Below are 14,704 nucleotides of genomic sequence, written 5' to 3'. Positions count from 1 at the left end.
TTGACCCCTTTTGACCCCACCCTTCAGGCCCCGGGGGGTCAGCCCCATCATTTGCAAAATTTTGAATCCAAACCCTATAAGGATGTAACCATTGCATTATGAGCGCAATCCCATGTTAAGTTGCAGAGAAAAAGTCATTTATATGGAAATTGACCACTTTTGACCCCGCCCCTCAGGCCCCCGGGGGTCAGCCCTATCATTTGCTCAATTTGGAATCCCCAGCCTACAAGGATGCTACCATTGCATTATGGGTGCTATACCATGCTTAGTTGCAGAGAAGAAGTCATTTATATGGAAATAGCCAAAATGACCCCTTTTGACCCCGCCCCTCAGGCCCCCGGGGGGTCAGCCCTATCATTTGCACAATTTTGAATCCCCAGCCTACAAGGATGCTACCAGTGCATTATGGGTGCTATACCATGCTTAGTTTCAGAGAAGAAGTCGTTTATATGGAAATAGCCAAATTGACCCCTTTTGACCCCGCCCCTCAGGGCCGCCGGGGGGTCAACCCCATCATTTGCTCAATTTGGAATCCCCACCCTATAAGGATGCTACCATTGCATAATGGGTGCTATACCACGCTTAGGTGCAGAGAGGAAGTCATTTATATGAAAATAGCCAAATTAACCCCTTTTGACCCCGCCGCTCAGGCCCCCGGGGGGTCAGCCCTATCATTTGCATAATTTTGAATCCCACCCTATAAGGATGCTACCATTGCATTATGGGTGCTATACCATGCTTAGTTTCAGAGAAGTCGTCGTTTATATGGAAATAGCCAAATTGGCCCCTTTTGACCCTGCCCCTCAGGCCCCCGGGGGGTCAGCCCCATTATTTGTACAATTTTGAATCCCCACCCTATAAGGATGCTACCATTGCATTATGGGTGCTATACCATGCTTAGTTTCAGAGAAGTCGTCGTTTATATGGAAATAGCCAAATTGACCCCTTTTGACCCCGCCCCTCAGGCCCCCCGGGGGTCAGCCCCATCATTTGTACAATTTTGAATCCCCACCCTATAATGATACTACAATTGCATTATGAGTGCTATCTCATGCTTAGTTTCAGAGAAGAAGTCGTTTATATGGAAATAGCCAAATTGACCCCATTTGACCCCGCCCCTCAGGCCCCCTGGGGGTCAGCCCCATCATTTGTACAATTTTGAATCCCCACCCTATAAGGATGCTACCATTGCATTATGGGTGCTATCCCATGCTTGGTTTCAGAGAAGAAGTCGTTTATATGGAAATAGCCAAATTGACCCCTTTTGGCCCCGCCCCTCAGGCCCCCGGGGGGTCAGCCCCATCATTTGTACAATTTTCAGTTAGTAGCCCATAAGGATGCTACCAGTCAAATTTTGTTAAAATCCGACCAGCGGTTATGGAGAAGAAGTCGATTGTTGACGGACGCGGACGGACGACGGACGCCGGACGACGGACGCTGCGGTATCCCATAAGCTCACCTCGGTCCTTTGGACCAGGTGAGCTAATTACTAAACAAGTAGATTAACTAATTACTAAACTGTAGGTAAAACAGCTCCAGAGATCTACTTTCCAAGTTTTAGTTTTATTAGTTGAACATCATATTAACAGTCAAGGTAATTTAAGAATATGCCAGATTTACATGGTGGAGGTAAGCCAGAGTACCCAGAGAAAAATCACTGACCAGCAGTCAGTACCAGGCAACTGTCCCACATGGAATAAAAATTCACGACCTAAAGGTGGAGGATATGCTGCATAATGCCTGACACCTTAACAAATCAATCACTATAACCTAAATATGGAAGGCTAGTGATAGAATATCAGACACCTTAACCACTCAGACACTTTAACCACTCAGCCACTGTGACCAAGAGGTGGAAGGCTAGTGATAGAATATCAGACACCTTAACCACTCAGCCACTGTGACCAAGAGGTGGAAGGCTAGTGATAAAATATCAGACACCTTAACCGCTCAGCCACTGTGACCTAGATGTGGTGGGCTAGTTGTACAATGTCGGACACTTTAACCACTCAGCCACTATGACCTAGATGAGGAAGGTTAGCGATGGAATGTCAGACACTTTATTCACTCAGCCACGTGCACTATGACCTAGATATATAGGGCTAGTGGTAAAATGTCAGACACTTTAACCACTCAGCCTTTATGACCTAGATGTGGAGGGCTAGTGGTAAAATATCAAACACTTTAACCACTCAGTCACTGTAACCTAGATGTGTAAGGCTAGAGGTAAAATGTCAGACACGTTAACCACTCAGCCACTGTGACATATAGGTGCTGTGCTAGTGGTAGAATGTCAGACACTTTAACCACTCAGACACTGTGACATATAGGTGGAGGGCTAATGGTAGATTGTCAGACACCTTAACCACTCAGCCACTGTGACATATACAGATGAGGGCTAGTGGTAGAATGTCCTACACCTTAACCACTCAGCCACTGTGACATATACAGATGGAGGGCTAGTGGTAGAATGTCCTACACCTGAACCATTTGGCTATCCTCTCACTCCAACCCCACTCCCAATGAAGAACCCTATTGATAAGTAACATAAGACTTCCTGAGAAGTGTGGATTATATCACTATTACTTCAGAAACAGCATGTACAAACATTTACACATACCATTTGTTATTGTACAAATGCCTGTCATAACTAGCTTTTGTTAAAAAGGTAGCAACGAAAGGCAACACATTTTAGTGCATTAGTTAAGTTTGCAGGTTGTTTTTGTTCCTCACATCCAAACCAACGATTTGCTAAAACCTTACCGCCAGAAAATGATAATTTTTGTTTTAATTCAACGGCAATTTAAAATGTAAAGGTTTATTTGTTTGAATTGACTTATTGGCCATGCTATAGATGATTGAGTATAAAAGCTCTGATCCATTAAGCAAATCTAACAATAAAATATCTTTGTGATTGACATATATTCAAAGCTGACAATGCTGCAAAATATTGGTAAAATATCTATTATACCTAGGTAATAGGTTTTAAACCATATAATATATCTATTGTATTGTATTGCTATGGCTATAATTATTAATTAGCCTTACAAATAATATGTTGCACTGTTAATCTGCCTTATAGTTCGTCCCTAACTATGTTAACATATATATATGAGAACTATAAAACAATGCTGCACCATTACCTGCACATCACACCTGTGCCCCAGGTATAACGACCCAGGTGTAACTGTCCAGGTATGGTGATAGGATACATTAATTGTGTCAGTGATGATGAGGTCAAGTTTAGTCTGACCTTTGACAAATTACTTACCCGCCGTAACCGCTTCGTGTGATTCAAATTCGTTGGATTAGTCTTATGCCGAGGGCTGAATTTACGAGTGATAGTTGTCGACATGGCCAGATTCACTTCACGTAACGCATTCCTCAATTCTCTTTAGTTAGAATTCAGATCAAATTCATAAAACAATAGGTGTAGGAAAGTGTAACATCAAGTGATAGTTGTCGACATGGTCAGTTTCACTTCAGTGAATTCGTGATTCCTTTTAGGTGGAATTCATTTTGAATTTATAAAAACAATTTGTGTATGGCAGTGTAACACATTAATTATTCTAGGTGTTCCCAGGGGCTACCTACTAAAGCTGTGTTGTTTCCGTCACAACGTACGTACCATCCCAGCACTCATTATAAATACACTACAACTATACATCCTTATGAAAGTAAAACACATTTTTATGAAAACGGGTTTTCAATACTATCATCACTGAAAAGCTTTGATATAGCTGGTGTATGCAGAATAGACTCCACAGATAAAATTTGGTTTGTGATTACGACAAAAAAAATATTTCCACAAGTGATCACATTTCATAAATACACATCCAGCGAATAAAAAGATAAACTTCCATGGGCGAATAAATATTCCAGATTTCAAATTTCGTTTCACACTACTAATCGTGATTTTGAAATCAGTTTGTTGCGAGCTTATACAAACAAACTGACATCCGAAACGTACTTCGAAAACGAAAAATCTCCAGACTGATGTTTTAAACTTTCATTACCAATAGGCCTGTTTATCTGCGTGTCGATCAGTAGCTGCAGATGCTGTATTGAAACCTTCCACTTCCATCTGTGTGTAAGTTATACCGACTCATTAAACAAGAAAACCTCTCAAATTGGGCACACTATCAACATACAAGTCAGAAGTGTGGAAGTCTCTCATCACATACCTTACCTGACAGCAAGTTAATGCTCTGTATTAAGTCAGAACAAATTGTTTCCTCACTGTCAAGACTTTAAAAGTGTTTCGTTTTATGTTGTATCACACTTTTCACAGTTTTTATTTCACAAAAATAATGATTAGTCTTCTCCAAATCCAATTTTACAAAAAATTTTACTTTAAAACTCTAAGTTTCCTGAATGACACAACAAATTTTAAACAACTTTTTCACAACTCAAAAGTTTTCCTGACGATACAAGTATGGCTGGTCCTGACCTTATTACAAAAGTAAAATCCCTCTTGTTAAGATGAGCAGATAGATAAGATTTCTGGATACCTCTGTGCACAAAAAGATCTTTAACACCGTTTTAACATCTCAAGTTCCCACGGAAGACTATTCTGTATGGTACAGACTGACCAACACAGATTTCAGAGTAAATACACACTTGAAGATTAGTTTGTTGAACGAGGCTATATCACATAATACCAACAAAAACATTCCGGTTGATCAGGTGTCGTGAAGAAAACTCGCTTCCATCCGAGGGCTTAGGACTATTAGGCACTATGTATAATGAATCCACATCACCGGTTGCCGACTCGGGTGCCCTGGTTTGGGACAATGGTCTCAGTTATTGAGGATAATCTGGACGATATGTGGCCTGAATTCTACACTGGACGTCCTCTAGATGAAATGTCTATGGTATATATGAGGCCTAATTAAATGTAACCGTATCTCCAGGTACCCCTAGTACCTTACCTGCCAGATAATCGTCCTCCAATGAATATTTATATATTTAACTTCTTTTAAATGCACCCTGTATAATTACTTCTGGGGTCCCTGCAGTAGATCTTCCAGTAAGAAATTAACATTCACTGTAAAGCATATGGAAATTTATCATTCTCACCGTACCTTTTTACTGTCCTTCAAATGAAATTTTCAACAACTTTGTCTAGAATCACTGTTCTCAGTTTTCTCTATGTTTTTACAGTTGTAAATTGTCTTTCAAGTGATACTGTTAACAACTATGTCCAGAATCATGTCCAGAACCATTATTGTCACTGCTGTTTACTGTCCTAAACTTCCCAATAAGTTTGTCCAGATTCACCTGCTTTTGATAATAGTAACCAATCCGAGATACAACAGTAAAAATTACAGGTGTGAACAGGTAATAAACAGCTGATTCAAATTCCTGTATTCCTGTATCCAAACAGATCACTGTCCTGTATTCCTGTAACATATGTTAGGAGTCACAGAGAAGTGTCTAGTCACCTAACTCTGGACCAGGACAGGTTCTGACCACTGGGAGTGTAGCAGTGGTCAGAGGAACGGATCTGTATCTGTCACACGACACCTCCACACTACCACACTACCGTGTGTATATACCTGTATGGCAGACTTCACAGCTCACCGCCTCATCATTGTGTTCACCCATCCTGGTCTCCCCTATCAAAGCTATAAATTCCATTCTAAACACAGCCTTTTTTCATGTTATCACTGCCCCATGGCAAATATATACAACATCTATAAAACTTATACAGAGATATATACGGTAAATATTCAAAATATCGCACACATCTATCTCAAGGTATAGCCAAGTCCATTTTTTTTTTAACATAAACCATCACGCTGATGCATGTAAATGATTATTCCTCCAAGGTTTTAAGGAAATAACAGCTGAAACGTACTCCTTTACAGTTGGTACAGGTATATTCCAACACACATAAGTGATTTCATACAGTTTTAACCAGGTTGAGTAAGAACGTCACACATGGAGTTTGTGAATAATGAAGAATTTGAAAACGAAAACCAGGCACCTTCTGTTTACAGGGCGATAGATGTTTAACCTAGAATTAATTGTGTGACTGGATTGTTACGTTTGTGTAAGATAGGTTTTCTCTGTTCCTGATATGCTATTTGTAAGACAGGCCAGAGTTTTCTGTATTCCTTTTTCGATATTTGTATGTCTGTTTAACATATTGTATTTCACCATTGATTTCAATTCTGTCTAAGATTTTATACAAATAACATTATAGGCTTCAATACATTGTTCAATGATCAGAAACAGACCAATACAAAACAGGTTCTCTTTTCTAATGAAGAAAAACATTTCATAGATTTGCTTTTAGACGTAATAACAGCTCTACATTTTTCAGGTAAGTATTTAATACCTATCACAATGAGACACTGTTATGTTTGACCTTGTCTCTGACCTTGACCAAAATTTTCACATTAACCAGTGACCTAATTGAGGACCTTAATGCGTGGATTTTTCAAATGTGGAAATAGTTTATATTCTATATAAGAGATTTATCACCAATGTCTCCAATATCTAGCAAAGTGAACAGAAGGCCTTCAATCTAGACAGACACACTTTGATCATTAAAATCAAATGTAGAGGTTTATTTTTTAATTTTATTGTACCAAAACCAGCCAAGATTGATTGGATAAACTCCTTGTAGGCTTTTAATACCTGGCTATCTTACAGAGCAACAAAGTTATATCAGCACAGACCAGTTCATTTCTCAGTTTCTAAAAGAAACACACAATTCAGTGAACAAAGTACCTCTCCCCTCTGACTTTTAACTTTGCACTATCATCAGTACTCCACTGGTACTCTTACAGATTTTTGTTTATTTATTTCGCCCTTTTTCTTGTATTATGGGGATGGGGTGGCAGGATGAAGTGAAAAGTATCTTGAAAATACAAAATGGTGACTATCTTGTAGACTTTAGGACACAAAACATGATTACATTGTGTGTACCTGGTGCAGCATGTTGTTTGTGAAATATGAGATTTGTATAGCATTTGAGTTAATATCTATAATCTTGTAACATTTCCAACACTTTGATGTCTCTCTATATATAATACAACATTGTCGATGAGAGTATCCAAGTGCAAATGAAAACACAGAAACCGGGGAAATTTGATCCGTCCTGTTTAGGAAACTCTATAGACTGCCAGTCCAGAAGTCAAACCTGTTTGAGAAAATAATCTGAATGTTGCATGTCAAACGCTTTCAAACTTAGGACCTAGCTATGGAGTGTAAATCAAAGATTTCCTGGTGTGTGTTAAGAATTTGTGTCACTCCCCATTCTCACAGAGGAAACACAAAGATGGCCCTTATTAAGGAATTATGGAAACCTTTTAAATACTTCCCACACAATAGTGGATAAGAAGAATGGCGGTGGTGGTATTCAATGGGCCCAATAGTGTACTATCAGTCATATGTAAGGGTTTAATTATATACATAGCCACTTACACAGGCTATTTAAAGTTTCTTCACCATAAATACATAAGAATGAGATAATTTGGCAGCCAGATCAGGTCTGTATTCAATATTTCTCTCAACTCAAGGGTATCAACACAAACACCAAACTCATTCTGATCAATTACAGTACACTTATCATCCAACCTGTACACACCGTTCTCCCCTTAATCTTATCATTAAGCTCTTCTGCCATTCATCATGGACAGGTCCAATGAAATGAAAGGGGAAACAGGTCAACCAACATTACATTTTCCAAATATATATAAGATATTCTAATGTATATAAGACATTCTAAAAACCGGTTACTTAATTGTGTTTGTATAGTTAAGTCAAATATCTAATCAACAAACTTTGACCTCTGAAATTTATGCAACAATACCTAAATCAACTATTTTTACAGCAACATTGCGGTTATGTATACAGAATTTCCTGTTTACAAAAAACCTAAGGGAAACCAAATAAACTTTTTAAACAGAATAGTTCATCAGTTTGATATTCTACATAGATCTATGTTTGTAAAGTAACTGATAAGATTTCTCTTGCTGTTACATCTTCAAACAAACTTACCATATGGATAGCAATGACATTCACATAATCATTAAATGACTTTGATTTTTTTACCTTTTAAACTAATTTAATTAAGAGTTATTTAACACATCTAGCACAGGCTAATAAAGATTTTGTTTATCAATCTGAGTTAAATGACAAAACAACGATAACCTACCCTTTGTCTTCGACTGTACATTCTGGTATCTATAGCTACCATCACATCCCTGTACAAAGGAGGACCTTAGTTATGTGATCTGCATTTAATTTATCAATAAATTCATTACATATAAAATAGGTCAGCATTATGATTGAGAGCTCTTCAATCATCGAAGGTAAATTTCATCAGTTTAGCTGTTCACATTAACCTGTCATGTTAATGGTGAGAAACGTCTTGCTTCTCTAATCAAAGACTCTGATTCATAAGAAATAAATCATCGGATGTTGTATTTATACCACTATGAATAACATACCAGACTCAACCACATATATAATTAAACACTAAAGCTTTATGCTAATTAAATGTCAAGCTAACAAAGTGTGCATAATTTGCATATTAATGTTTTTTGGAGACCCTGACTGTTGATGTACAGGTAAACTTGAACATCACACAATGTGAGATAATGTCACACTGGTGACTACAGTGTGTAGTTGTTACTTAAAGTATTTAATCATTTCGGTGTCTTCATCTCTAAATCATTTTTACAGCGACTTCATGTGGCCTTTAATGTCTAAGGATTTATCAGAACTATTAAACATGATAATGTTATTAACATTATTAAAAGTTTTGCTGTTCCTTGGATATATGCTTTAAAAAAAACACCCAAAAAACATAGTTTTCATGAATTTGAATCCCCATGTAAATATGTAAAATTAATTACCAACATAGCAATATAAATTAAGATTACTGCTATGCCTTTTACTTCATTTCAAAATTCTAGGAATTCAGTCATAATGATAAAGCACCAGTCCCCAGCATTGTTCCAAACAATTGTCTTAAAGGACTTCTGAGTAGCTAAATAATTCAATGACAGAAGATGGCAAAATCAGGTTATAGGAATAAAATATACTTGGAAGAAATAATTTCCATTTTATTAATTCAAGACAAATACCTGGGAACTGATATCAATGTGTTTGCAATATCAAAAGAAAACAGAAAAGACAGGTATATTACAGTCAGATGAAGACATGCAGGGTTGTCTCCCCTTACAGTTGATGCAGAGTTGTGATAGATATAAAGGAGTTATCCCCCTTATGTTGGTATTTTTACCAAGAGTGCAAAGAGCTTTCATACTACACAGAATGGTACTAAATTCAAATAAAACAATTGACTTTGTGTGTGTTGTCCTAGCAACCTATGGTTATACAAGGATTTCCAGACTTAGCGACTGAAGGGAAGTTGGAGTTCCAAGAGAAAATCACCAACGTACAGTCAGTATTACCCATCACTCCCAGTTGAGATTCAATGTAGAAGCAAACATCGTAAGATAATCAGATACACAATACAAATTGCAAAATATGGAGTTTGACAGATAGCTGGCGAACTGGATAATGGTAGAGTGTTTGATACCTGAACTTCTACCCCACAAAAAGTCAAAAATAAAAGCAATCTATGGCCTTAAAATGTAATCTTAATTGTTTTAATCAACAAGCACTATGCAATTTTGAACATATGAATAAGTTTTTGAGACAACCCCTTAACACCTCTCAACATTGTAATGAACAGAATATCACTGTTCAAAGACCTGTTCAAGTGATCATGTTGGAACTGTGCACTGAGGGTAAGGTGTAGTCTCCTGCCAGGCTCGACCTCTGACCTCATCCACTGATCTACCTACAGTCGTTATAGATGTTTCCTCTGAACAAGGAAACTAATTAATCATTCAGTCACAATGGTCTCTAGTTCAACGGTATCAGCACTTGGGAGGTAAAGCTACAACATCTCAAGATTTGTCTGTTTGATTTGTACTTTTATATTTCAATCACAATTTCCATGCTGTGAGAATTACTTTTGATATCAATTGTAGGCTTACAACACCTGAAGTTTTGTCTGTTTGATTTGCACTTTTATATCTTAATCATAGTTTCATGCTGTTACTTTTGATATCTATAAATTGTAGTTTTATTCACAAACAAATGTTTATCATCAAAAGTTTGTATCAATATCATTTTCTACATAAAGAGGTTCTTGGGCCCAGATTTTGTCTGATCTGTATACTTTTAAGAGTACACATCATTACAGAGGTTAACATGTGGTTTTTAATTCTTTTTTTTTTATGCCCACTAAAAGCATAACTTAAAGCACAACAGCATTCACCACAAATATAAATTCAAGCTAGAATTACTTAATGTGTAAAGAAATTAAAGCTGAGGGAGGGGTGTAAACAAACACCATTAGATTAAATAAAATCTTGTTCCTGTAACAAACTACTACCCATTTTTTTAATTGTGTGTATCTATAATTCAGTTAATCCTCCTTCATGAATATTCTTGAGAAATTCCAATAGCGTAACTAATACCTCCCACACATACACTTCATCTTCCTATTAAATTATATGTAGTATTATTTGTAGATGAATTGTGATAGCCATATGGAGTATTTCACCAAATCTTCAGAGCTGCAGACATTTCCTCGTCTGAACTCCAGCCAAAATAAATCATCTTCCTTACACTACTGGCTTAACGACCTTGACTATACGACCTCTTCAGTTCCATGTTGTATCTGCTAAATGTGTTACAGTGCACTATTGTTATTTTAACAGACCCTTCTGTACTAGAACCCAGAGTCCTAACTCTAGTGAACACATCATCATTTGTGTGTGTTATTTATGAGGAGGAACTCTTCATTCAGTAGACATTAAAATCTATTTTTACCCGTGTGGATGGGAGATAATAAATAGGCCACTTTCTGCTATCCTGCTCCCCCTGTGTAACCTGGCATAAAGCGTGATAACACAGCAATCACTACCACAGTAAAATCTAGTGTTTTTAACCACAATCTATTTCCATCCAAAATCAGAAGCCCAGTAAAAGTTCAACAGGGGAGACAACTGTGTATTATATTACATGTTTTGTTTATTTCTGTTAAAGCTAAAGTCTATATATAAGTTCATTAAAAGTTCAACAGCGGAGATAACTATGTATTATATCACAGGTTTTGTTTGTTTTTGTCAAAGCTGAAGTCTATATAAATTCATTAAAAGTTCATGTTTTATTTTTGTTTGAAATCTATAAATTCCCTGTAAGTTCAACTTTAAAACTACATGCCTATTATATTGCATATGCTTGTCAAAGAGAAGCTTCTGTTCATCATTAGTTTGACTTCGGTAGACAACCATTTTTTACCTATATCTAGTTCAGACTATTAGGTAACTGAATATCATTTTATTATGTTTTTACTTCTGATATCAATCTGTGAAAATAAGACTGTAAGATAAATTTCACCACAGGAGAAAGGAAAAGATCATCATCTCCTACATCAATTACAACAAGATTTTACTTCAATGTTGTGCTAAAATCACGTGAGCATTGTCAAGGTCATAAAGACTTCTTACTCTGGCTTCTTCTAACATGTTTAGTTGATAGAAAATTCCTGTAGAGTTAAATCTTCTAAAACCAGTTAACTGTACATAAAATGTAAAATAGTGGATTTTTTTTATCCTACCCAAGTATCCTGTTTCAGCAAATTTTGCTATATACAACAATGCATCATTGCATTACAGGCAATGTATGTAATGGAAATTCTGTGTATTATCAACTAAATTAAAAAAAAATTCTATAAAACCTCGTCATACAGCAGTATTATGACAAGGTGATTTAATGACTCTGTAATTATGTCTAGAGATTTCCATTATACACACCTGACTGGGTTTTAATACACAATGTAATAACGTAGATTCAGCCAGGTACTTTAATTCTGCTTACTATCCTTATAGAGAATGATATTGTTGCTTGGGGAACAAATAATTGTCCTAATACATTTTCTGTGCATAATCAAGCACCCCTGTGATTTCTTAATGAACTGCTCCCGTCTTCAGAATTAGAAAAGTCCATATGTGTTTTCAGGGGTGCATGTTAATAGGTATCAATCTGAACTTGAATTACTTAAACAACAACAATATCCACTACAAAATAAGTGTGCATCAAGGCACACTAGGTATTATACATTTCAATCAGGATTTACTATATTTATAAAAGTTTATTTCTCGAAATAAACTTACCGTAAGTCAAAAACTGACTTGAGTCAGAATTTTTCACATAAGTTGAAGAAGGAGAAAAACTTAAGTTTTGACTCAAGTCTGCATTTTTGTTTCCAGAAACTGGAACCAGGTGATACACAAATATAGCTCCCCCTACAGCATCATAAAACTGAATGAAAATAACATTCTGTAATTGCAGATTATACAATTATGTTCACAATGGTAATGCATGTTTTTTTTGTTGATCTTTAAACCACTTTATTTACAAAACAATTTTGATGTTGATCACAAAATCCTTACACAACATCAGAAGACATACAGATACGAGAATACAGAACACTGTAGCTGACAAGACCAGATAAGGATGTTCAGTATATGTGACAGTGATAGGTTCAAGTACCTTACAATTACACCACTGTGTTAGCTAATGACCTTGAGTAAATGACCTTCATTTACATTAGGTGTACTTGAGTTCTCTTATAAAAGTGAAGTGACTAACCGAGTTTTTTTTATGAAGTTTTACTGTATTCATGTATATGTATATCATAAAACAACTTTTCTGAAAGCTATAATTAAAATTATCTACGTAATGATTATCGTCCCATAGGTTCCTTAGATCAAATGAAAGCATTACTATGAAATTATGATAGATGGCCTTCAAGACATTAATTCTATAAAACTATTTGAAATTAGTGGCTTTTGTTTTTGAGAAGCAAATAAGAGCGAAAGCTTAAATAGTGAAAGTTAAAGTTTATCTGGTGGTGTTTTTTTTTCCAGTTGTCTAAATTAACTCATTCATCCATGAAATTTTATAATGAACTGTTCCAGCTTTAGTTTTTGGAGATTCCAAATGAGTCTTTCGGTGTAAGTGAGTTTATTGAAAACCGAGTAAATCTTTAACATCATCTTTGACCTATGACATCATTGTGTGTAGAACAATTTGAATTTTTTCATACATCATTCAAGTTGAGACATCTGGTATGAATGAACAAATTACAGAAATCTTCGAGTTAAAATAACCATGAAATTTGGTGAAGTTTACCAATAAAACCACAAATATGTAGTTCAGGACTGCTGACAATTGTCAACACAAATTTAACCAAAATTGCTCTCCATCTGAATTTTGATCTAGCCAAATCTAATGAAAACATAAACAGTCTACTGTCTTTTTTTATACTGCTTAGTGATGAAACTAAATCAAAGACACTTTCAGGTGAATACAAAGTGCAGAATAATCAAATTTATGAATACCTAAAGAACGCTTTAAAATGAAGTCGTTACTGCACAGCGAGCATGCTGTGCAAAAAGGATGATAACTCGGTCAAAACAGTTTAGATCCTGAGTCATTATATAACCTGATAAATGTGTAAGGATGGTAAAGTACGAGCTTCATTTATAAACTATTTGAGAATCTGAGCAAGAATTAAGACATAAGTGCAATCTAACAGAAATTTTCAGCAGAATTTTCATACTAGGTTACCTCCCCCTAGTTTGAAGTCGGAATCAGATTTATCATAGAGTAAGAATTAATAAAAAGTAATTTTCTAATAATTTTAACAATCCAGAGACTGGACGGCTGATTAACATTGATAGGAAGAGCATGTCTGACAGAACATTTACTCAGAAAGTGTGTGATACCTACTCAACTGTATTGATTTATTTACATAAAAGCTTTCATTTTTAATACTCAGATGACCGGAAATAACATGATAAATATACAAATTACTTTGTCATCCTCAGCTTCCAATGGGGAAATGGTTGATTTATGTCTTTTAACCTCACAATGATGAAGTGTGAAAAATAAACCTTGTGAATTCAATTCAAGGTTGAACAAAATCTCATAAATAGCCACATTAGGCCAGAAATATATGTCCTAGTTATAGACCAGTCAATCTAGCCATAAAAAATAGCTGAACCTCAAACTAATTGCAACAGAAGCAACTATGCATTTTTCTTACTCCCTGATATGTAGTAAATGATGTATTAAAATTCCCAAATAATCCCAAAAGGGGAAAATTGAAAAATATCAGCTTTTCTAAGACCTATATAGCCTCGCAGATAAGCACTGTAGATTAAGGGGGTAGGGTAATAAAATTATTCTTTCATGGAAAGTATTTATATGTATACAGTATATACTTGCAATATTACAATAAAGATAGATTAAACTTTGTTATGATATTTGTTTCTGTAAAAATCATTTTATTATGAAGGTCAAATAAAGGTCAAAACTGACGAATTGGTGAAAAAATGATGAAAAACCAGCAGTGCTTTCAGATTTACTCTCTTGTAGGTTTATAATGCATTTATATCACTTATACCATTTTCATCTTTGCACAAAAAAAATAAATTCAAACACACTACAAAATATAACCATGGCAACTATATAATGTCCCATTACATTGTTAGCACGCTACTCGGAGTTTACGGAATCACTTTGGTGTCAGTGTCGGCGTCGGTGTTAGAAATCCCATGTTAAGGTTTTGGTTATGTGTTGTAATATATACTGCTATTTTTAA

At 35.8% G+C, this 14,704-nt stretch overlaps 1 protein-coding gene across 4 annotated transcripts in view; it reads right to left on the bottom strand.

Moving 5' to 3' along the window:
* The window catches only part of LOC138331939 (unconventional myosin-XVIIIa-like), a 98,581-nt gene that overhangs the window by 66,573 nt on the left and 17,304 nt on the right, over nucleotides 1-14,704 (bottom strand). Inside the window, exon 1 of one of the 4 annotated variants that reach the window (XM_069279815.1) lies at nucleotides 3,272-5,485. The exons of the other annotated variants lie outside the window; for them this stretch is intronic. Within the exon in view, the coding sequence (XP_069135916.1) occupies nucleotides 3,272-3,355 (84 nt within the window). The 5' untranslated portion in view covers nucleotides 3,356-5,485. Of the gene's footprint in view, nucleotides 1-3,271; nucleotides 5,486-14,704 lie in introns of those variants that run through there. 4 annotated transcript variants of the gene reach the window in all.

The sequence above is a fragment of the Argopecten irradians genome, chromosome 9 (genome assembly GCF_041381155.1).
Source record: "Argopecten irradians isolate NY chromosome 9, Ai_NY, whole genome shotgun sequence".
In the NCBI taxonomy this organism is placed as follows: domain Eukaryota; kingdom Metazoa; phylum Mollusca; class Bivalvia; order Pectinida; family Pectinidae; genus Argopecten; species Argopecten irradians.
The sequence above is the reverse complement of the archived record's forward strand: the minus strand, read 5'-3'. Positions and strand labels throughout refer to the sequence as shown.